The 25623-nt window shown below is 43.9% G+C and overlaps 1 protein-coding gene across 1 annotated transcript in view; it reads left to right on the plus strand.

Moving 5' to 3' along the window:
* The first annotated feature begins 3318 nt into the window (after positions 1–3318).
* The window catches only part of ANKH (ANKH inorganic pyrophosphate transport regulator), a 105943-nt gene continuing 83638 nt past the window's right edge, over positions 3319–25623 (plus strand). Inside the window, exon 1 of the mRNA XM_034411896.3 lies at positions 3319–4340. Coding sequence (XP_034267787.1) covers positions 4245–4340 — 96 coding nt within the window. The 5' untranslated portion in view covers positions 3319–4244. The remainder of the gene's footprint in view (positions 4341–25623) is intronic.

Raw genomic sequence — 25623 nt, forward strand, 5'->3', positions numbered from 1 at the left:
TCATGTTTGCTGAATTAGTAAGAATTTATATGTGAGCACTTACAGAGAACTGGCAGTCAAGTGTTATTCATAAACCAAGTTGTGCCCATTTTTTCTTACAAATGTTCCCATTCCAGTTAGACATTTGTGCTTACACATACTCACACTCCTACATACAGCTGGTCTTAATCCAATTTGAAAACATTCCCAGGGGAAGAAAAATAAATTGAAAAAAGCTGGGAGGAGGTCAAAGGGAAAACGAGGCAACTACCTTAGGTACCTTACTTTGGATAGTGCGAAAAGGCCCAAACTAATTGTAGTTGATTCATTATTATTATATTTCTACAGTCCAGAATAAGTCTCTGGGATTTTCAGTTTGAAGAGCCAAAATCATTTGACTGGAATATTCTAGATTTTGGTTGTATGGGCATATATAATAAACTATTATAGATTGCTCTGCCACTTTTGTAGCAAAGTTGCTTGGGATAGCCCAACCAAAGAAGTAGGGGCCCTATTTTCTTGCAGGTAAGGGTTTTCAAAAGAATCTTAGGCTTAGGGACAATACATTATTCTTGAAAAATTTTGCCTAAAAACTACAAAGAATGAATGTATTGATTATATTTTTGCAAACATGTTAGAAAGCCAAAATAGTTGGCTTGCTGCAGGTTTAGATCAGAGGTGGGTTTCAGCAGGTTTTGACCAAGTTCTGGAGAACCGGTAGTGGAAATTTTGAGTAGTTCGGAGAACCGGTAGTAAAAATTCTGACTGGCCCCGCCCCCATCTATTCTCTGCCTCCCAAGTCCCAGCTGATCGGGAGGAAATGGGGATTTTGCAGTAACTTTCCCCTGGATTGGGGAGGGAATGGAGATTTTACAGCATCCTTCCCCTGCCACGCCCACCAAGCTACACCCACAGAACCGATAGTAAAAATTTTTGAAACCCATTATTGGTTTAGATAGTGACAAACATCTGGATGTTCCTAACATGAGAACAAAGTTAATAAATAAATGTTTACAAATGTAATTCTAGCAATTCTGTACCACTTCTTTTATACTTATATAAATACTTATACTCTGTATTGGTCTCTAAGTACAGGAAACTACTGCCATGTTTCTTTGGCAATGATCCAGAAATGGTTGATCATTAGGGGTGTGCAATCCTTCGGAATAGGAGCATTGGGAAATATGAGACAACTTCAAATCCAGCACCTACCAACAACCCATTAAAGCAGCCATGTCTTTCCCCTGGATTACACATGTAGAAAGGCTGCTCTGTCTGTGGGTCTACAAAAACTTGCTGCAGCCAACTTCCCATGGGACAACTCACCATGGCTAACTCACCAAGGGACATGAGTTACACTAATATTGAACAAATAGTCAAATAGAATCATTAAAGGATACCAAAAGAGGGACAAAATAAAATGTGAATAACTAAAGTTAAAAATTTAAAATAATATTACATTATTTTTAAAAAATTAAATTGAATTGTTGAATTGTCCTGCAGCAAGTTGTTCTGTGGCAAGTTGGCCATGGTGTTGACTGTGGTTGAGTTGGCTGAGGCGAGTTGTCCCATTCCGTCTTTCTTTGTGTCCCATTCTAGCCTTCAGTTGTTGTATTTCCTGATATTCTCTCATATAAACCAAGTACTAATTTGGTATTTAAACTCCTGCATGAATTTGATTACACTGGGTACAAGTTTTTACACTCTGTCAACTGCTTGATTTATCAAATCAGCCTATACATTTACTCTTTATCCTGGAGCTTTCTTATTTGGTATGCTAAGTCCAAGTAAATTTCATTCTATTATCCTAGTATGTATGGGTCATATCCCTCAACTACAACCTGGTATACCCTTATTTGGGAAAAGATCCCATTGAATTCAATGCAACTTAGTTCTGAGCAGATATGTGCAGTATTGCACTGTTAACTGTGGTTACACAAGGTATGGGCATTGTAAACTACTATCTTCTAGATTTGGTTTAGATCTTCCTTACTATGTTCTTGCTTGGAATGATAGATTTTGCATCTATGTTCATATGTAGTCCTGCCACTTTCTCAAAAGTCTTATAATGAAATCCAGGTCGGGGAGAAAGATGTTGCAGGTAAAATGATACCAAACAAATGCTCTTTGTTTGCAATGTCTGGTTCATAGAAAAATGTTCACTTCATTGGGAGGGACTTTCTCATCTGCCCACGTCTTCCAGTATCTGGCAACATGAATCAGTTTACTGTAAAACTTTCATTCCCACTTCATATTGTTCTTCAAATTTGAAGAAAAAGCACCATAATTTGTCAATTGCAAAAGCATTTCAAATTCCCTGAAGTTGCACATTTTCTTACTGCAGAACTATTCCAATGCTTTTAGATTTTTTGGTTTTGTAACACAAAACATTTATAACATGTCTCTTAACGACATCATTTGAAGAACCTATTACACAGCAATCTTTCTGCTGTGAGATCTGGCAACAGTTTATACTGCTTTTCACTTTTTAAACCAGCTTTCCGCTCCCTCCCATCATTTCCCTGTGACTCCACTGGCTGGGGATAAGGGGTACAGCAATTTGACAAGCTGCCAAATTGGGAAAGGCACAGATATACAGTATTGGCTCTGAGGAAGGTAGACCTGCTCTAGGAAGAAAAATCAGATCCAATTCCAAGCCAGGAATAAATGGAGGCTGCTTAAGAAAGTAAATTTATTAATGAGCAGAACTAACAACAGCAGTTCTGGGACAGCTGACAAATTGGTTTGATGAGTACATGGATTTTTATAGGGTTCTGAGATGCTCCTAGGAGGTTGTGCACTGTTGGGAGCCTTGTCTCTTTTTCTATTCTGGTGGTGGTGGGTTAAATCCTATTATGTCCTAAAATTATGTCCTGTTCTTCTTAATCCCATCAGCTGGAGCTGAAGGTGTTTTGATTATGAATAGATTGGCCCAGACTTTCTTAATGGGCACAAAATATCCATCTCTAAATTAGACTTCGGGCTTCTGCTGGAGGCTATTAAGAAAGACGGGTTGCTTTCTGCCTTTAAGAACATTTTTTCTCTATTTCTCCGGGGGGGGGGTATTCTATCCTGCCTCTTTTAATATTAAGAATAAAGAATATTTTAATCTGGGGGGGGCTTTCTACACTGTTAAGGTCAGGTGGGGGTCCCCAAACCCAGAAAAGAATCGCCTTCTAGCTTCCCTCAAAGCGCGGCCTCCCGCAAACGCCGCGTGCTGGGCTGGATCCAGCGCAGCGCGTCCCTTTCACGCCCTTGAGTTTTCGGCCTAAGCACCTCGCTGCTGCTGCGGCGGCCAGCGGCCAGCCTACAACTCGACTGGTGCTGTGCCCAGGCCGCGGCGTTAGGAGGAGCAGCAGCAGCAGCAGCAGCGATAGAGCATTTCTCTTTCCCCTTCCACCGGCTCCTGCTTTCTCGGGCGAAGACGCGAAGGAAGGGAAGGGAGGGGGAAAAAAAAATAGCTCACAGAGACGAGCCTGGGCAAAACAGGCCACGTGCTTAACGCGCGAAGGGAAAGCGGCTGGCAAAGGAGGCGATTTTTTTTTTTTTTAAAGAAAGAAGAGCGAGGCGGCGCGGCCTTTTCCTAGCCGGCTTTCTCCCTCCGCTAGCGGCCAAGCCGGCCTCGCTCTCCCAACCTCTTTCTGCCCTCACAGCCCCGGAAAGAAGAGGCGGAGGAGGGAAGAGCAGCGTAGATCCTGTGTGATCTCCACGCCGGGGATGTGTGGTTGTTTCCCGCCGCTGCCACCCCCCTCCGGCTCCCATCATTTTCCGGCGGCCGGCTCGCCCACTTCGGGCTGAGGCGGGGCGCTCCGAGCTCGCTCAAGTGGGTGGGGTGGAGATGGTGTGTTTTTTTTCTTTCCCCTCCTTGGGGTTCTGATAATGGAAAAAACGCCCGGAGATATTTCTGGCGGTGGAGGTAATGGTGCCGCCGGCGTCCCTCCTCCTTTTTTTTCCACCAGCGGCAGATTATTGTGTGGGAGGAGGGCAGGAGCGGCGGTGGCGACAGGGATGGACTTGGTGTTTGGGATTTCTTGCTAAAGGGAGCAACGCAACCGCTCCGCGCACCAGACCAGAAAAGGAGGCGGACGCGAGTGGAGCCGCTGCTGATCTCTGATGCCTCGCCGCCTTGCTGGGGAAAGCCGGCAGCCTCGTTTTTAAAGAAGCATCCGCTTCTTCCTCCCTTCTTCGTCTCTCTCTCCTGCTTTCCCACCTGGTAGCTTCCCCGCTCCGGCAGATGTGTTTGGGGTCGCTGCGCAGCTGGGACTATGGTGAAATTTCCGGCGCTCACCAACTATTGGCCCCTCATTCGCTTCTTGGTCCCTTTGGGCATCACCAACATCGCCATCGACTTCGGGGAACAGGTAAAAAAAAAAAAAGCGGTGTTCAGTCCAGCAATTTCTCCTGCTTTTTGTTTTTGTTTTTTAAATTGGGGAACTTTATTGTATCTGCGATTAACATCTTTAGGAGGGGAAACTACCGCGAGTTGCAAGGTTGCCAATGAAGCGGTGCTTCGTGCCAGTCTATTTTTAGTGCTGCCTAACGCCGAGTGATGACAAAACGCAACAACCGAAGCTCCTTTTTTCCTGAAGAACCAGATTCGCGGCCGAGTGGCAAAAAAAAAAAAAAAACAAAAAAAAAAAAAAAACCGCCGGCTAGATAGTTTTGAGTGTCAGGAGGCCAAGCCGGTTTGCCCTTCCTAGGAGCGGAGGACGAGCCGGTGGGGTTGGAGGACCCCTAAAATTGATTATTGCAAAACGCCCCCCCCCACAAAAAAAAGAAACCTGCGGAAGAGAAAAAAAGAAGAAATAGCAGACCGCGCAGTGGGTGGTGGTTAGTGATGGAATTATCACGACTAGGTAAAACCCCGGTTGCATACAGTTCGTTATATTATCTTTAGGGGAGGCTCCCGGGGTTCAACTACTGTTGTGTATTTCGAAGCAATATTATGTAATGCCAGGCGAATCCGAAAAGCTGCTTGCAGCATGCAGGGAGATGAAGTTGCCTGCAGTTCGATTAAATGATTGCAGCTGTATTCATTTATTGGAACGCCTGAGCTTAATTGACCTCTCTGGCTGGGGTGGGGGGGCAGGGAATATTAGGCCCAACCCTTCATTAATTTATGGGAGTTGCTCAAGGTTTTGTTACCCCCCCCCCCAACAGTTCATCTTTTGTTTCCTTGGAAGTAAACCCTGCTGTAATAGTTGAAGACAGCTTACCCCTCCCCCCCAAAATAAATATAGAGAGATTCACAGCCTAGGTTATTGATTTCTTCGCACATACTCCTTCCTCAGTTCTTTGAGAGAATTAGTTATCATTAAAGATTCTGGAATTTCTTACATGTTCACCCATGGATCATATTTGTCTCCCCGCCACTCATAGAGTAGAAAGCTGAGTAGTGCTACAACCTTGCCATTGCTGATAACATGTGATAGGAAAGTAAACCGGCTCCAATTCCTGCTGCTTCAATTAATTTGTCCTTGAGTGACTGAAGATGCCATTAAATGGCATTTGGAAGGGATGTGTTTGGAGATGGAGATAAAAACTGTACAGAGATCTATCTTAGGAGCAAGGCCTGCCTTGCTAAGAGCTTGTGGGAAGTGTGCTGTTGCTTTAAGATTGGCCACACCTGTTAGTTTCTATTGGCAAACTAAGACTTAGTAGATTTAATCGATCAGCTTGTTTGAGGACTAGCATGTACTGGCATGCTGCAGTCAAGGTTTGTGACTCTGGACGTGCTTGCCTGCTTCTGAACTCCTGCATTGGGGGCCAACCTTTAACTATTGTCAGTGTAATAAAAGGAGGAGAGCAAATTCTTTCAGTATTTGCCTCCAACTAGGGCATCTCCTTTCAAAGATGAACTGTGCTTAACACATCTGTGATTTTAAATGTATATTTTACTACCTAGCCACTGATAAAATATAAATGTAACAAATGGATTCCACATTGTCAGTTCAATTAATCAGAATGTTGGATTACTTACAGCAAGGACAGAGAACCTGCATCTCAACAACAGGGCTTAGTGTTGCTCATCACTTGCTGTGCTGGTTGAAGTTCTCTTAGTAGTAGTTCAGCAATATTTAAAGAGCCAAATGTTCTCTGGTACAGTGCTGTTAGTTATACCCTGTAATTACCTGAGTTTACTTGCTGCTTCATTCATGAAACTGCTCTTATTTTTGTATATCGGTATATCTTGGTTTAAGATAAATGTCAAGTTCTTGATATTAAAAATATTTAAAGTTTGATAGTCTGCTGGATAATTACATTGTTTTTACTTATATGTATTGTAGCTAAATTGGAAAGGGAAACATAACTAAAGTATGCATTCTCTGGAGGCTTCAGGAAATTCTGAATATTTATTGGCAAACACTAAATGAGACCTGTTTTGGCAGCTCTTCTTATGTGTAGCTCCCAAATGGATCTTCTTGTACTAATTTGGAAGATGAATGGCTACTAATGCTTTCTGTTATGCTTTCCCCTATATCCTCTATCCCATACAGAATATAATACACTACAGTATACAGAAGAATATATCCTTAGTTAAATCTTTCAGAGTAGTAGCTACTCCACTTCTGTATTTGTTCATAGTGTAATTAATTCTATACATAGCTACTCAGAAATTTGCCTATTAGTTCACTGGTACTTGTGGATGGGAGTATGTTCAATTTGGATTAGAAACAGAAATTCACCGAGGAACTCTTGAGGAAGATCCATCCATTTGCTGGTCTAGTTCTGGTTATGCCATAGTTGTTTAAGAGTTCAATGTCTGATTTGTAATAATTGATAATAAATATCTTTGGAATTGTAAACTCTGTAACATCCAAAATAAAAAAATCTTAATTTTAAATTGAAATGGAAGGGGGTTGGAATGATCTCAATAAACATCTTTATATGTGGTTTCTTCTACTTTGGAGTTTCAATCACATACAAATAAGCAAACTTCTTTTTTAAAAAAATAACTTTCTTTTTTTCCTGGAACTTAATTATTAAAAATTACTTCCATTTGCCTGATTTTAATGTTTGGGAAGTATAGGATTCCCAAATCTATTTTGAAGTTCCCAGCTAATAAAATTTTAATGTAAATTTAAATTGTCAAGTGTTTTTCTGTCTAACCTGATTAAAAGTCTAGTTCTTCAAATGTCCATATGAAATCATGTGCTGGGAAGTATTTAAAAAAAGGGTAGTCCTTGATTAATAATGATTCATTTAGTGATATTTGAAGTTATGCTGTTGAACAAGGAGATTATGGCCGGTTCTTAAAGTTGCGGCCATTGCAGCATCCCCATGGTTATGTGATTGTGATTTGGACACTTGCCAATCAACTCATAATTATGACAATTGCAGTGTCCCATGGTCACGTGATCACCATTTGCAGCCAACTTTTGACAAGCAAAGTCAATATGGTGATAGTAATCTATTTTTTTTCCTGGTGGACCTCTTTTTCCTATGGGACCTGATAGAGAAGAATTTTGTGAGACAGTTCCTAAACTCAGGTCAACTCTTACATCAACACGTTTAAGTGCCTTCCAGGAACATGAAGAGAGATGCAAAATATCTGTTGACTTAGTCTTAGAAAGATGGGAAGAAGCGGCCTAAAACTGAAATCCTAGATTGTAGACCTAAATATAACTATGACTGCTGGCCACTGCAGTAGACATATTCTGTTGTACAGTATATAGCTTTTTTTCCCCAATACTGCAATAAAGTAACTATCCTTGCTGAGTCATGTTGTGAGTCTTCCACCAATAACAAAGTCCCAAGTAATAATTTCAGAGTCTGGAGCCCTTTAGATATAGCCAAGCTAGGTACAAAGCCTGCCAGATTCCTATTTAAGGATTTTTACAATAGGCTGCTCCCAAGCAATTGAACTCACTGACATGCTGTACTTTGTCCAAATGATGACTTCTTAACCTTCTTATCAAAGACTTCTGCCTGCTATCTAGGCTTTGGAGGAACAAAATAGAAAGCATTGCAATTTGGATTTTCCTGCCTAGGGTCTAGTATTATAGAAGTTAACAAAGTTTGTGCCCATCGTAAAGCTGTGCAACTATGCAGTATTTGATGTGGAGGAAGTTTTGACAAATTCCTTTATTTACAATAATAAAATCAAATATCTTAGATATAAAAATAATATCAAGTCAAATAGGAGAAGAACAGGGAAGGCAGAACTCAATTACAGATAAAAATACCTGAACTACCGTAGTTATTTATTACCTCTTGGAGCTTTGGGTTTGGGCTTTTGGGTTTATTGCAAGGTTTGTTGCAGAGACTATACTAGGAGAGAGACTAGACCAGTTTGTTGAAAAGCGGTCAAAACCAGAAGACATTTGGAAATGTCTATGACGTGGCCATTTGGAAATGGGAATCCAGAGGCATCCACACTAATTCGTCAAAACGATGAAATTTGGGTTGTATGTCACAATGTAAAGTCCAACCCTTTCATACTTGTGTACAGTATTGTGATGCAAGTAGGGCAGGGTTTGCATCAGAACACACATTTAATCACTTGCCTCTCCCCTGCCCCTGGACATCCATGTGGGAGCCACCATGAATAGGATGAGATATTCACAATAGACTCAATTAACTGCCAGAGCTTGCTAGATATAGCCATGCATAATATAATGCTGAGTATATTATACAAACATGTATATACAACTCCCAGAGGTTTTTACTTAGTGTATTGTTTAAACTCTGTCATTGTAGCTTGCAAACCATATATGTCACAGCATTTAAATAATTTGCAAAGTTAGAATAATTTTATGATATACTGTAGCAACATGTGAATCCATTTAATCAACAAACTATGGCCTTGTGAATTCATACAAGTGTGATGTATTCAGTAAGCCATGGCTTAGCTCACAGTGGGAAATCAGTCACTGACTAATAATGAATTAGCTGATGTCTTTTGTACTACAGATATTCCTCAAATTATGGCCACAATTGGGACTGGGGTTTCCATCACTAAGCAATGAGGTCATAAAATGTGACGTTATGTGACTCTGTTGCTTAGTGGGGGCAATCATGGCAGTCTCAGTTACCATTGTAACTCCAGATGTATGAGTCGTTAAGCGGAAAGCAGAGAGGATACCAGGTAAGGGACATGGGGGAGCCACAGGGAAGAGGCCTGGAATAGGCTGTGTGCAAGTTGGGGGAAGGTGTTATGCACAACAGCATGAGCTCAGGGAGGCCGAAGAAAAAAGGTGTAGAGTGTGTGTGTGTGTGTGTGTGTGTGTGTGTGTGTGCGTGCATGTGCTTGTGTGAGAGTTCAGGGAGGCTGAAGAAAGAGTACAATTTTATCTGTTGGTTGTACACTGCCCAACAATGGTGAGATGGGCTGCTATATTTTCAGGCAATTTTCACACATTTCAGACAAATGGCATAAGGTCTCCTGCCTGGGCAGGGAGTTGGACTGGAAGACCTCCAAAGTTCCTTCCAACTCTGATGTTCTGTGTTCTATAAATGTAATTAATAAATTTTAAAAAGCACTGCTACTCTGGGCTTTCTGGTGTATCATGGCTCTGGAGCAGGGGTGAAATCTAGCAGGTTCTGACACATTCTGGAGAACCAGTAGCAGAAATTTTGAGCAGTTCGGAGAACCGGCAAATACCACCGCTGGCTGCCCCAGAGTGGGGTGGGAATGGAGATTTTCCAATATCCTTCCCCCAGGAGTGGGGAGGAAATGGGGATTTTGTAGTATCCTTCCCTTGCCATGCCCACCAAGCCACACCCACCAAGCTACGCCCGTAGAATCGATAGTAAAAAAATTTGGATTTCATCACTGCTCTGGAGCTGCAAGAAGCCTGTGAGTTGCATCCCAGGATGAGGCTCATATCCAGCCTGGACCAGCAGCATGGCGCTAAGAGGCTTCTTGGTGCATTGTTGCAAGAAGCCCCTGAGCTGAAGTGCAAAGCCTAGCATGAATATGGTAATAAAATTGGTATATTCTCATTGCAGGAGTTTCAGGATTTTGTCTCCCCTAAAATAGAGGTATGAAACCTTTCTGTGTTAATGTGCAACTAGGTCGCTGGATTACATTTGATTTGCCATGCTTGAACTTGCTGAATAGTAATGATACATTTTATTATTGAGCCTTCTGATAGTAAAGGGGTGCAATTGAAACACATGGCATTAGGCCTTGGATAGAAAATAGATTGCTTTGTTACATTGATTGATCCAAACTACTGTGGACATTAGGAAATGAGTCATTTCTCTAGTTTGGCTACATTCATTCTTTTTTTTAGGAGAAATATTGCGGTCTCCTGGTAGACATTTTGTTCAATCATAAACCTTTAGTGTAGCCCTTTTTTTTTCTGTCAGTTTTGAAAGCTCTTTCTTCTAAGCCTGTCACAACTTCCTTTTGGATACCTGCTTCTTCTACCTAACCTGGGTCCATTTGTGACATAAGTAAATAAAAGCTTAATCTTAACTATGCAAGTGAATGCTGGAACATTGGGTGTTTATGTGCGTTATTGCAGACTGCTTTTGTACTTAAGGATTATACAAATTCTTTAAACCATCAAAGATAAATAAAACCACCATGCTTGTGACAGGTTTCTTCTAAATGCCATAGATTGGACAAATGCCAGAACAGAACTGTTGCTTTTTTCATATGTATTCCAGAACTACTTCAATGATATATCCTCTACCTGAATTAGCAGGAGTTTTTATATCTGGGCTTTTTGACATACAGGAAGCTCTATTATTATTAATTTATGTTAATATCAGTTGGCATTGGTATTTCTTTGGAAGTTTCAAGTTATTTGGTCTTGTGATAGATGGCCATTTACACCAATAGTAGTAGAAGTCTAAGAAGAGAGCATTGGATGCATAACTGATTTCTTTAGTAATGTAAACTATACTGTATGTCAAAGTCAAGGCCCATTTATATCAGGGTTTTTCAGGAAAGAACTGAAGATTAGGAGAACTCATTTTTAGCAAAATGTTTAACAGATGCAACGCTGAAAGTTTTAATTCCCTTTTGATTGTTAGTGTATCAATCTAATCCATTCAATTCAATTAGCATTTATGAAAATTTCCAGCATTCCAGAAATAATAATATCTAATGTTATTTTTTTCCATTCACAAAATTTGATCAAGTTAGAGACTTTTCTACTCATCTATTGACATTTGTTCTGGAGCTTGAGGAATTAGTTGGGGGCTGGAAGCAGAGGAAGAAACGGCTAAAACAATGAGAACAGCAGCAAGCGCCATTTACCTGAGACTTCCACAAATGGAAAGACTTTCCAATTATGTAAGAACACAGTCAGATAACACTGTGTTGCAGGTATACTGAAGAACTGAGATTACTTAAACTTTGGGTTACCCAACATTTTAATCCAACGCTGTGCTTGTTCAACACCATGGGAACAGAGAAGGGAAGAACTTGCAGGGGAAATTTAAGTAGTACCTGCACATTTTTTTGCAAATTTATATTCCTTTCAGTAGGGCCCACGTGTGATTTTGGAGCTTGGTTAAAGTTGAGAACAATTACAGTAAAAGATTTAGTGAGTTGTTAGCACATTTCCCCATTATTTCTTCTTGGAGTTGCCATAATCTCATCAGCATATTCATTTGGGATTTTTCTTTTTTTAAAAAATTCCGTTGTGCCTTTAAGATATCTACATGAGAAATGCTCTAAAGATACTATAAATAAAAGGCAGTGTTCTGGCAACAGTTGCTTATATGTTATCTTACTGTAGACACAAGAGAACGATGTTGATTTGGTTTATGAACAATGCTTTGCTGAATTATACTACTTAATGGTTTACTTTTTAATGAAATAATTAGATTTCTGCAAGAATATTTCAGCAGGATATTAACACCTTGATCTCTATATAGCCATGTGGGTTCACAGAGTAGCTTGCAAGACTAATAATTATTTTGCAGTTGAACTGCATCAGAAATTGTACTAGAATACTGATGATTTTTGCTGATATAGTCATACTCCAGGCAATTGCAAGGGAAAGGAGATGCCTTCTCAGAAGTCCCTTCTTCTCTAGTGAACATAGTCTATATTAAACTATTGTCACTTCTTTGGGCATATCACTGGTAGAGGTTTTTTTACCATGATAGGGTACAGTTGATAGGGACAAATTGACCTCTCCCCTGATGCCATTGCTGCTTTCTCTTTCTTCTCTTGCTACTGGAGAAAAGGAATTTATATTAAATGGGGGCTGCAGTTTGCAAAATGATAATGTGTCATGCCTGTGTATCTGGGAGCTGTTACTGCTGACTGGTGAACATCCACAAAGATTTCTTTGTCTCAACCATTTCTTCTCCTTACACAGCACATTTATCTCTTTGGAATCTGCAGCTTTTCTACCACAGCTAAAGACCCTCTCAATTTAAAACCATGGATGGCAAAAGGTGAAGTCCAGTATGGTGATCATTAACCCATTAATAAACCTCTTCTAAATCAATGCCTGAAGTCTCTCCTGAATATAATCTAAATGATGCGGCCATATATGTAGTTCATGGCAGAGAGTTGCATAAAATAACATGTTTTATAAATAATGATTTCTTTTGCCTTAGCCATATTTCATTTGTATTTTTGCTGTCTGATTTCCAAAAGGCTTGCATGTGTCACAGGTTAGAATATTTCTCTCTCATGGTTTTTACTTGTCAGCATTATTTCCAGAGGGGATTGCTACTTTAGTCTGTTGCAGTGAAAACTGCCAACAGTATAGCACTCTGCAAACAAACCTGTTGGCTCTGTTTTAGTTAAGATCATGGAGCATTTTAAAGATATTTTTTGTTTACATATTCCAAATGTTTGTAATACATCATTCCTTTTAAGCCACTGCCCTGGTCCTTCCTGTTACTGCTCTGAAAAGAAAGACTGTGGATTAGACAAGAGATGTGTTTAATGTTCATCCACCATCACTCTGATGCTGCTTTCCACAGCTCTTTTTCCACTAGTAGTAATTTGGGAGCCAGGGTCATTTTACCCATCATTTCTTCACAGCTGATCATTCTTTGTTAGTTTGCGGCTGAAGAGAGCAGACAAGACCAGCTGAAATATATCAAAAACATGTTGTTTCAGGCATGAGGGTCTAACATGACACAAAACCAAGCAGGTTGCCTTAGGCAGCAGATTCTAAGTAGCATGGAAAGACAACAAATCATTTGTTATTTAATTTGTTTGTATTGGATTTTTATTACTAGACCTGGGGAGAGGTTTTTTGAGATTGATGTCTTGGCTTTGGGGGCATTGTCTTCCTTGACTGGGAGAAGGTTGGCATTGCTGCTTTGCTTCCATCAGCACAAAATCTTGGTCAGTCTTAAAGAGCATACAGTACTGGTGTGCCTCTTTCTGATATCTAGGTTTCCTCCTTTGTCTCACATGATTGATTGCATTCTCCATAATTGTCAGTGGTGTATTGATTGGGAAAGGCACTGGACAGACTGCACAGCTTTTGCTTTTGTAGTTATGGCTGGCTGTACTCTTTCCCTGCATCTGAAGTTCTCCAAATGTGGAGCTTCCTATTAAGATGGCCTTTATTTTTCTTGTCATCTTTAACCTAAGCAGTTTTCTGCTACAGCTTTGGATCTGTTGCCCTTTGACTTTTTTTTTCAGTTACTGAACCAAGGGCCTAGAGGTCAACTCTATATGCTGCTTCAAACTCCCTGAAAGTATGTCAGCTGGAGCAAAGGTAAAAGTAGAATGTGAGCAAATGCTGGGTTATATTGAAGGATCAAACACTTCTAGTGGCTTAAATTAGGTAGAGAAATCTCACCTGAAAGGTAGGGCTGGTGCAGCTTTAATGATGAAAAAAAGACAAAATGTAGATACACCAGAATTGAATGGGGAAGATACATGGGAGTGGGAGAACAAGGAATATGTTAAATTTTAATATAACTTTGCCCCAAAGTTTATTATAACTTTGGGGCTTTGTAGAAATGGTGGTGGACTTTAGGAGAAACCCTCCCATACTACCACCACTTACAATACTAGACAACACAGTATCAACAGTAAAGACCTTCAAATTTCTAGGTTCTACCATATTTCACGATCTAAAATGGATACCCAACATCAAAAACGTCATCAAAAAAGCACAACAAAGAATGTTCTTTCTGCACCAACTCAGAAAGCTCAAACTGCCCAAAGAGCTGCTGATACAGTTCTACAGAGGAATTATTGAGTCTGTCATCTGCACCTCTATAACTGTCTGGTTTGGTTCTGCAATCCAACAAGACAGACCCAGACTTCAGAGGATAATTAGAACTGCAGAAAAAACAATTACTACCGACCTGCCTTCCATTGAGCACCTGTATGCTGCACGAGTTAAAAAAAGGGCTGTGAAAATATTTACAGACCCCTCGCATCCTGGACATAAATTGTTTCAACTCCTACCCTCAAAATGACATTATAAAGCACTGAACACCAGAACAACTAGACACGAGAACAGTTTTTCCCGAATGCCATCACTCTGCTAAACAAATAAGTCAAACTAGTTACTAAGTCTTCATTACTATTAATCTTCTCATCGTTCCTATCGCCCATCTCCTCCCACTTATGACTGTATGACTGTAACCTTGTTGCTGGTATCCTTAAGATTTATATTGACTGTTTCCCTATGATCATCATTAAGTGTTGTACCTTATGATTCTTGATGGATGTATCTTTTCTTTTATGTACTCCGAGAACATATGCACCAAGACAAATTCCTTGTGTATCCAATCACACTTGGCCAATAAAGAATTGAATTGAATGAATTGAATTGAATTGAATTGAATTGAATTGAATTCTATTCTATTCTATTCTATTCTATTCTATTCTATTCTATTCTATTCTATTCTATTCCTAATCATCACGCTGTCTGAACAACTACATTTATTATGTGTAATTCTCATGAATGACCTATTATATCAGTCCTGCACAGTTAGGGACTTAACCATCTTAAACACAGTCATTACATATACAGCAGAGACTAGATAAGCACTGTGGTTTTATTGCTTATAAGGATTTCCAGGAACAGAACGGTTGTCAGATATTTCACAAGTACAGAGTGGTGGATAGCATTTGAAGTTCAGAAGGTACAAGATGTACTGGCTTGCTTTTATTCTAAGGGAATTGTTAGGTGTAACGATTCTGGCTGTCTTCCTTCTCTATTTTACATAGCCTCCCAAGATTTGCCTTCCAGCATTAGAAACCGAAGTATACAACAATCAAATCCATTTTTAAACCCTACTAATTTTTACCTTTTGTAAATATTTTTAAAGCAGCTTTTTCCAACTTGGTACATTCCAAATATACTGGAATGCAATACTCAAATAATTCTCTTCCCAGGAAGTCCAAATCTAACAAATCTATAGAGTACCATGTTGATTAACTTTTTTCCATTCAGCTTTGTATTTATAATGATTAATTAACTAATGGGCTTCTTATTATTTGTGATATTTTGTAGATAATCACTTTAAATATATATAGAAGAAGATCTCTTTAGATCTTGCTAAACAACAGTCAGCCTTTAGATTTTCACTTTCTGGTTTGGGGGAAGGCTAGTACTCTTAAAATGTTTTCTAGAATATATTTTACATGGAATTCCATACAATAGAAGAGAATATTTGTAGTTTGGGATTGTACTGTGGAGTCCTTGGTATTCTCTGAGCTTGGTTGTTTTCTTCCAGCTGTTTCATTACCAAACTCAGTAACATTACCAAGCTAGCCTTTGGCAACAGTGGAGCTCATCTACCATCTGATCCAAATGTCTTGGGGGATCAGCAAGGTCTTTTAATGACTTGCAAAAGGTTAACAGGGTTGGTACCATTCAAGTCTCTCAGGAGATGCTGTTCCATAGGGTAGGCACTACCACTGAAGAAGGCATGACTCCAGGGTTTCTTGGCATGCTGCAGAACCCATCAATTAAAAAGTGTGAGCTGATAGAGACTAGAAAATGGCTCATTTCTGCAGTACCCATGCTCTGTGGAATATCCTCCCCTTAGAGCAGGCCTGTCAAATTGGTGCCCTGTGGGCTGGATACAAACCACACAGGCCACACCTACCCTGGCTCTGCAAAGGCAGAAAACATCACGATACGTCACACAATGTGAGCGGGTTTGACACCTCTGCTTTAGAGATTAGAATGGCCCCATCCCTGTTAGCCTTTGGTAAGGCTCTAAAAACTTGGCTATGATCCTGATTCTGGGACTCTGAATGTATTAAGGGTCCTGTTTCTTGGCTTTATTGTTATTGGCTAAATATCTCGACTGGCTATGTATATTTCTAAAATTTAAAATTTAAAAAATTATATTTATTTTGGATTTTTAAAGATTATTTTTTTTTCATTTTTTAAAAATGTTGCTTTAATTGTAGTACATATTATTTTTCATTGCATCGCAGAGAGATTGATTGAGATGGGTAGCTATAAAACATGAATGGATGGATGGATGGATGAATAAATAAACACAAACAAACAAATATACATACATACATACATACATACATACATACATACATACATACATACATACAAAAATGACATTGTTTACTAGAAGGACCCAGAGCATGCCCTCTCTATTAGGTCTGGTTGCACAAGTAGTTTGGCTCTATGCCATGAAGGCCTTTATAGGTGACGACCATACCTTGATTTGTACCCGGAAGCCAAACTGACAGTCAGTGCAGCTTGCGGAGCAGTGATGTTTTATGCATGTTATGAGGAATGCCAAATGTAAAATGACTCTCTACAGAGTCAAATATGTGTTGCATTTGTAAATACGTTATTTCATATATTATCTCAACTTTGAGGCAAGATTTATTATTTTCAGATAATCATATTCTTTTAAATATATAGCTATTGTAAGGAATTTGCACCTGGGCAAATAATTCTCTCTGTCCTACTTATAGCTAAAAGACTTATTCTTCCGTAATAGAAAAGTAATTATATGGCTCCAGTTTATAGAGTTGACATTATTACCACTTATGAACTTACATTCATAGATTCATTATAATGAAATATGACTACCATTCATTGAAATGCTCCTGTAGAACTTATATACTGTTTCTGTAAATATATGTCCTATATTTTAAGTGCGCTTTGATAATTTTGTGCATTGTTTATTTTTCTTTCTCTTTTTGGTGTTCAATGAAAGTAATTTAATAATGATGTTAATAATAATTTATTATGTTTTTAAATTATTCCAGAAGTGAAGGTTATTTTAATGGTTCTACATACTTACTATTACATGAATATAAAACAAAATAACAGTCATATATCACCTCCAAACATTTGCATGCCATTTGCTTTTTAGCTGCTTGAAATATGCAATCAATGGAAATTTTTCTTGCACAATACTCTATGTTGCTACGCATAAGGCCTCTTTACTCCAGTTCTGGTAAATGTGTCATTAAATGAGAAAATTATAACTACATTGATATTCTTTATAACCTTTACGTTTGAAAGCTTTCCTCATATTTTTGGCCTTTTCTTTCTGTCTACTAAAGCATAACGACTTTTCTACATCTGCTGTCCTGTTTTCTTTAAAGACTTTGAGAGATACTGTGAATGGTCCACTGGTTAGGCTCAATTCCAGCATTGTAACCTAGTCTTAAAAATGATAATCAAGGAAAGGTTGTACAGGCCGAAAAGATTATCATATTTTCCCCCAAATAGCAAAAAGGATCTAGTTTTGAAGATTTTTCTGAAATGAGATCACTACATGTCTCTTGCAAATTATATTGTATGTGTCAGGGTTCCAAAAAAACACCCCCATCGAAATAAAACTCCAAGGCAATAGATTCCTCAAAGTTCCACTTTATTAGAAATTTCATGTTGGCACATTTGGGAAAATCCGAATCTGAAAGCTTCCAGGTTTTCCCCACCCAGTTGAAAGTTCAGAACCCTGCTCCACACCCACAAGTTCATCACATGGTCCAATCCATCCTTCAGGCTCAATTGGAAACAATCCCCAGTCACTCCCATCCAGGTGCAGGCAAATGTCCTTGACTCCCCGAGCACACCGCTCCAACAAAACCCTCCTCCCAATTTCCTAGGCTAATATATATGGCAGTTAAGAAGCTAAAAGAAAAAAAAAATGGCTTCCAAAACCGACAGTATGTGTTGGGCAATTATAACTCATTGAAAGGGACCAGTATATATACAAGATTCCCAGAATGTAACTGCTATATTGCAGTGTGTTTTTTTCCTGTGCGCTGCTCCCACTATCCATGCATGGGTTAATCCTTCAGTATTTGGCAACAACTGAGTGAAAAACAAAAGGCTCTTCCCCTTTCCGGCCCCCAAGCCACGCCTCTGTTCCCATGATCCCCCAGTCTTCACTCAGTTGCTGGCAACTACTGAAGTGATTTTTGGAGCTCCACAGGTTTCCAGGTATTGTGCTTCTGTGGGGATCTGCTCCTTCCTTCTACCTAAAATTTCTTAGAGTCTAGGCTCTCCCCTTCTCTTAAGCGTCTAGGCGTTTGTTTGTTTTCATTTTGAATAGTTGTTTTTCGCGCCCCCTTTTTCCTTGTGCCTGGCGCTCCGGCGCGAGGCACTTTCTAACAGCTGGTGGGGGGGGGAGAGGAGCCTTGCAGCCCGAATCCACTCGGCAGGCTCCTTATCTGATCGGATCCCTCTCCCCACGTGCGGCGCGCCCGCTGCGATTCGCGCCTCTCCAGCTGGCCGGCGGCATCGGATTCCCTCGCCCCACGCTCTCGATCTAAGAAGGCAAGGGGGCTGAGCTCAGAACGCGAGGGAGAGGACTGCGGGCGGCGTTGCGCTCATCAGCTGGGCGGCGGGTTTGAAAACCCCGGCCGCCCACGCAGCGCCGATCGTGCCGCCGCCGATAACCACCCGCTGGCACTAGCGCGAGGCAGAGGAAAGCGCCAGACGCCTCAGCAGCCTTCCCCTGCACAGGGGAGTCGCACGGCAGCTGGTCGGACCTTCGGGCCGCCAGTGTAAGACCCTGCCAGAGTCGGGCACAGCGGAGCCACGTGCCAGCGCCATATTGGTGGACCTGCGGGCCGCCATTTTGGACAGACTCTTCAGCCGGCACCTTCAGAGACCAGCGGGCCGGCTGCAGACCCCCCCCCCCCACGCCTAACAAGGGGGCTGAGCATCTTCCTCCTCTACCACCTGAGGAGAAGATTTTGCACACGCTGGACTCCTTTGGAGAGACCTGCCCTCTGGTGGCGGAGTGCAGCATCAGGGGGTCTGCCCAGCGCTCTCAAGCCTCAACCATGCCACACTCCCCTCCTTCTTCGGATATGGAATTGGAGCTCAGCCCCCCTCACAAAAGCAGCAAAGGGGGCAAGAAGAAATCCAAAAAGAGGCACACGAGCGCCACCAGCAGAGCTGCTTCGGAGGGGGCCTTGCCCTTCCAGGACAGAGATGCGTTAAGGAGGCACAACGCTCTCGAGAGACAGTGGGAGAAGGCCCACAGGGCTGTGGCAGGAACACCATCCAGGGAGCCTGCGTCCTTGGACCCAGTGCGTGCTTCCCCTAGAGGCTTGGAGTTGGGGATATCATCTGTATCCGACATTGCAGTGACCCCAAGAACTCCAGATGTGCCCAGGTCTGGCCGCAGCACACCTCGCCCAGAGGCAGGCACAGGGCTTGCAGCGGAGGCCTCATCGCCCCTCCTTCCTGCACAACATCATCGGGCCAGGGAAGCAGCTAGTCCGTCGCCAAGCGCTGCCCCGCACCCCCAGGGGGGGCCCGGGACGGGTCCCCCAATGGACTTCCAGGCCATGTTTTCGGCCGCACTCTCCTCCTTCTTCAGCGCAACCCTGCAGCAGTCGTCTCAGGCTCCAGCCCAAGCCGCCCCGAGCCAGTCGCGGCGCCACCAACCCCAGCCCCAGCCTCTCCCTAGACGAGGTCAGGACTCCTCTTCGGAGGAGTCAGACCAAGCAGAGGAGGGGCCTGAGGAGATGGAGCTATCAGAGGATGAGGGCCTAGCGCCCGACACACCGGCATTTACAGGCCTCTTCCGTCCAGCCTTGTTTAAGTCCCTGCTCCACAAGGCCCGACTCACAACCAATCTCGGAGTGCCAGGGGATGTCACAACCGCCGCCCCACCAGCAGCGGGGCCGCACGACGCGCTTTTCAACTTATCAAAGCCGCAGAGGGATTTCATCCCGTGCCCTCAGCTGTTTGCGGAGGTCATCCAGAACCCCTGGGGTCAACCAGCTTCCATGGCCACACCCAGCAATCTGGACAAGAAGCTCTACTGCGCAGCCCCAGAGCTAGAGGACCTCCTAACACTCCCTACAGTTGACCAACCTGTGGCAGCATTGTCCTCCGGCTCCTTGATCTCCACGGACCCTCTTGACTCTCTCAAGGCAGAGGAGAAGAGGATGGAGGGGGCCTTCAGAAAGGCACATCAGGCGGCGGGCTGGGCAATCAGAGCCGCGACGGCAACGTCCTTCTTCAACCGCGCATCGCTTATTTGGCTCCGGCACCTGCAGGACAGACTACCCCCTGAAGACACCAGGCTCCAGCAGGATATAAACAAGATAATAGCCGCCACTGAATACTCTGCAGACAGTTCGTTGAATGCAGCCAAATTTGCCTCGAGGACTCTAGCCTCAACCCTCTCGGCTAGAAGACTCTTCTGGCTCCGGCCCTGGAAGGCCGATTTCAAAGCAAAATGGAAATTGGCGGCCGCACCTTACAAAGCCCCAGAGCTCTTTGGCGCCGCGCTGGAACCTTTGTTGGTGGAGGGGAAGGACAAGAGAAAGATCCTCCCATCGACTTACCGCCGCCAGGAGCGCCGGTACACTCCTTACCCGCTACAACAGCCCTTTCGTGCCAGCGCGGGACCCAGGGGGTCCTCCTCTCATCGTCCCCACTATCAGGGAGGAGATAGGTTCCAGGACCGGCAGCAGTTCCGAGACCGAGGGCGAAACCAGCAGCAGAGGCGCAACTTCCGTGGTGCCGGGTCGAAGCCAGCCAAACGAGGGAAATGACTCCAGGCGTGCAGGCCCCATAGGAGGAAGGCTCATTCACTTCCACCAGCAATGGGCCAAATCAACCTCGGACTCCTGGGTAAGGCGTACGACTGGTTCGGGACTTTCTATCGAATTCTCCAGTCAGCCGCCCCATCGGTTTGTCCGCTGTCCAATGCCCCGCTCCGCAGAACAGCGGAACTTAATGTCGCAGGAGATAGAACACCTCCTGGAAGTCAACGCCATCGAAGCAGTGCCACACGCCCAGAGGGGCTCCGGGTTCTATTCAACCCTCTTCCTAGTACCCAAGAACTCCGGGGGCTGGAGGGGCATACTAAACTTAAAGCGGCTAAACCTGTCGGTTCAATACCACAGGTTCAAAATGCACTCCCTCAAGTCCATCCTAGCGGGGGTGAGACAGGGCGACTGGCTCCAATCAGTCGACCTCAGGGAGGCCTATCTTCACGTGCCCATTCACCCGGAGCACAGGCAGTTCCTGAGATTCGAATTCGCGGGAACTCATTACCAGTACCGTGCGATGCCATTCGGACTGTCATCAGCCCCCCGCACCTTCACCAAACTGGTGGCGGTGGTAGCGGCCAGGCTTCGAACCATCCCGATCCGGTTGCTCTGCTACCTGGACGACATTCTGATCCTGTCCTCCACTCAAGATCAGGCCACCGAAGACATGAGGAGAGTCCTGCGGGTCTTCCAGGATCACGGCTTCACTATAAACTTCGAAAAGAGTCATCTGCAGCCCACCACCAGACTACTTCATCTGGGGGCACTGATAGACTCGGCCAGCGGCCAGGTTCACCTATCACCGGACAGAGTCCAGAGCATCCGCACTCTGATACAACAGATCCTGTCGAAAAGGAGAGTTGCCCTGATCCATCTTTCTTGCCTACTCGGGAAGATGGTATCCTGCTTCGGCATCGTTCCGTGGGCACGCAGACATTCGAGACCTCTGCAGTGGTTTTTGCTCCCGTTTCAGCGGGCAGGCAGGGCCAACTCCAAACAGGCAGTACTTCTCACTCTTCAGGTCCGCCAGTCCCTCAAGTGGTGGACATCGCCTTCACTTCTCAAGGGGTCCAGCTTCCTAGAGCCGGACCGACTGATCATCACCACCGACGCAAGCCTTCGAGGGTGGGGAGCCCACCTCCACAACCTGGTGGCACAGGGGCAGTGGTCCCGGCGGGAGAGTCGGTGCAGCATCAACCTTCTGGAGCTTCGGGCAATCAGACTGGCCCTTCGGGAGTTCCAATCGACGGTGCGAGGACATCACGTTCTGATCCTGACCGACAATATCTCGGCCAAAGCGCACGTCAACAGAGAGGGGGGCACAAGGTCCCGCACCCTGATGCGAGAGGCCGCCGATCTCTTCAGCTGGGCAGAGAGCCACCTCCTTTCGATCAGGGCGGATCACATCTCGGGGGCATCCAATGTCAGAGCAGACTGGCTCAGCAGAGAGACTATAGACCAAGCGGAATGGCAACTCCATCCACAACTGTTCAGGGAGCTCGCCTCACGCTTCGGAAGCCCGGTGGTGGATCTCTTTGCAACCCCGGCCAACGCTCAGCTTCCCCGCTTCGTGTCACGCTACCCGACACCTCTGGCGGAGGACCACGACGCGTTGCGCTGCAGGTGGCCCGAGGGTCTCCTGTACGCGTTTCCACCAGTACCTCTAATTCCCCGCCTCATCCGAAAACTGATATCAGAGAGGGCCGATTTGCTCCTGGTAGCCCCGAACTGGCCCCGGCGGCCGTGGTACGCCGACCTAGTGGCGCTCTCCGTGGACCAACCGTGGGTGATCCCACCACGGCGGCTCGTCCTTTGCCAGGGGGAGGTCACGCACCCAGAGCCCCAGTGGCTGCAATTAGCCGTCTGGCATTTGAACGTGTCATCCTGAAAAAAGACAGCCTACCAGATGAGGTCGTGGCCACCATCCAAGCGGCGAGACGTCCGTCTACCACCCGCATCTACGAGGCATCTTGGCAGGCGTTCTGTCGCTGGAGTACCCGACAACACACCGACCCTACATCAGCGGAGGTTCGTGACATCCTGCAATTTCTCCAAGCCGGCCTTGACAAAGGCCTGACCCCCGCAACCTTACGAAGACAGACAGCTGCGCTATCAACGGTCATCGCTTGCCCCCCGTACCAGTCGCTCGCGCACCACCCGCGCATTAAGGGGTTTCTACATGGGGCCACAAACCTGCGACCCCCCGCTGTGCATCGGTACCCATCATGGGACTTGACTCTAGTTCTGCGGGCACTGACCGGACCCCCCTTCGAACCCCTAGACTCAGCATCTCTCAAGTACCTCTCATTTAAGGTGACCTTCTTGCTGGCGATCACCTCGGCGAGAAGAGTCTCAGAGATAGCGGCGCTCTCAGTCCGCAAGGACTTATGCATATTTCGTGAATCCACGGTGACGCTACGCCTGGACCCGGCTTTCATCCCGAAGGTCAACTCGTGGTTTCATCGGGCCCAGGAACTCATCCTACCGGATTTCTGTCCTTCACCCCGAGATGCCAGGGAGGAGAGGTGGCACACGCTGGACGTCCGACGCGCTATCCGCATCTACATCCGTCGGACCAAGCCCTTCCGCCGTACCGAGGGCCTCCTGGTTTCCTTTAGTCCAAGGTCCATGGGTCAGAAGGTATCACCAGCCACAGTCAGCAGATGGATTAAGGCCTGCATCGCTATGGCCTACGATTCAAACTCCAGGCCGGCACCGGACAGAATCCTCCCCCACTCTACCCGCAGTGCGGCCACGTCGGCGGCCTGGGCTACTCAAGCCTCGGTAGTGGACATCTGCAGGGCAGCGACCTGGTCGTCCCTCACGCCGTTCATTCGCCACTACAAGATCGATGTGTTCAACTCCGCTGAGGCGTCATTTGGCCGCAGAGTACTTCAGAAAGTGGTGTCGGAGGACAACGGTGGAGACAGTCAGCCTCCCGCCCAGGGGATTTGAGCTTGGGTATATCCCATGCATGGATAGTGGGAGCAGCGCACAGGAAAATGGACGTTGTCTTACCTGAACGTCCTTTTTCTGGGCGCTGCGTACACTATCCATAACCCTCCCTCTTGGGCTGACTGCTCTCTCTGTGACTGTCTGGGCCTTTTTTTCCTTCGGCCCCTGTTTCAAGTTGATGTTAATAAAGTTGAGTTGATAAAGTTATTCTTGTGGACTCCTTGTTAGCTGCGCCTTTCGTTCAGACTGGGGGATCATGGGAACAGAGGCGTGGCTTGGGGGCCGGAAAGGGGAAGAGCCTTTTGTTTTTCACTCAGTTGTTGCCAAATACTGAAGGATTAACCCATGCATGGATAGTGTACGCAGCGCCCAGAAAAAGGACGTTCAGGTAAGACAACGTCCATTCTCTGGAGTTAAGGGTGGAAATTTAAAAAAGGGGGCAATAATCAAGAAAGGGGAAAAAAAGAATGATTGCACAGCCTCTCCCTTTTTTTCATTATTTTGTTGATTACTTTTTAAATTGCCCAAACCCAAATTTTCTGTGCCAATATACATACACATCTTTAAAAAGTAAAGTGCAAAATAACAATAATGATGCGATAAACTCACCAGTACAACATGTGATTAAATAAAAAGCCAAACTAATAGCACAGTTCAAAATTCTTTTAATAAACTAAATAGAAACCCAAAACAACTCCTAGGCTGCTCAGTAGATAAAAATACATTTCCACAGCTTCCATAGAGAAAGCAGGATAAAAGGTGCTCTTTCCCATATGGTTGGCCAGAGGCATCTGCAGAAAAACTCAAGTCATTCAGAACCATGACTTCTAGGAAGCTAAACATAAGGAGCACATGCTTTATCTGGTAACCTACTTCTAGAATTTAAGGGAAAATTTTGAATGTCATCAAGAATAGACAATGAGTGCAGTTACTAAGGTTTAGCATTATAGGATTGTACTTGGCCTAGCCCAGTTAACAGCCCAGCTGTCTTATTTTGGATTAATAATATTTTTGAATTGTTTTCAGAGACATTCTGTATAATACAGTGCTCTGAGCCAAATGAGAGTTTAGTAGAGTGTGAATGGCTGTCACAAGGCTATCTTTGTTCACATGAATTCACTGCTCATGTTCACTGTTCACTGCTATATCAATGCAAGTTGATAAAAGGGTTCTGAGCAACCAAAGCTACCTATAATCATGAATCTCAAAAAAGAGCCTTGAACTTAATGTTTCACAACTGCCTTACTTGTATTAGCTGAAAACAAAACATGAAATAGACACAGGCCTTGAAGAGGCCTCAGGCAAGATATTTTGAGATAACCCAATACCTTCTCTTTTCCTCTTTCTTGGTCTCAAGATAATTAAAAAATACAGTTGCTGAAATGCTTTAGTGAAGATCTTTGACAGCTCAAAGAGCCAAAACTAGTTTAAGTGTGGGCTTGCCTCGGAAGTTTATACTACAATTGGAGGAATAGTTGGAAACCCTGGTAAAGATTGAGAAATGAAGTGGGATAACCCATTGCCTTTAAATTAAAGCAGAGGCAGCTATTTTAATTTCCAGCCTTTTTTGTGCCGGGTAGTCTCAGCAAACACAGTAATAGTAGAAGTAATATACCCTATGTCCTCCTATAGCTTAATTTTGATAAGGCCAGCTAACCTAAATGGCTAGAACTTGAAGCAATTACCAATATAGCAATAGCCCTTATATACAGCTTCATAATGCTTTACAGCTCTCTCTAAGCAATTTACAGATTCAGCAGTTTATTTTTCCCAACAATCTGGGTCCT

This window comes from Pantherophis guttatus, chromosome 3 (assembly GCF_059756535.1).
Source record: "Pantherophis guttatus breed Tessera chromosome 3, ASM5975653v1, whole genome shotgun sequence".
Classification (NCBI taxonomy): Eukaryota; Metazoa; Chordata; class Lepidosauria; order Squamata; family Colubridae; genus Pantherophis; species Pantherophis guttatus.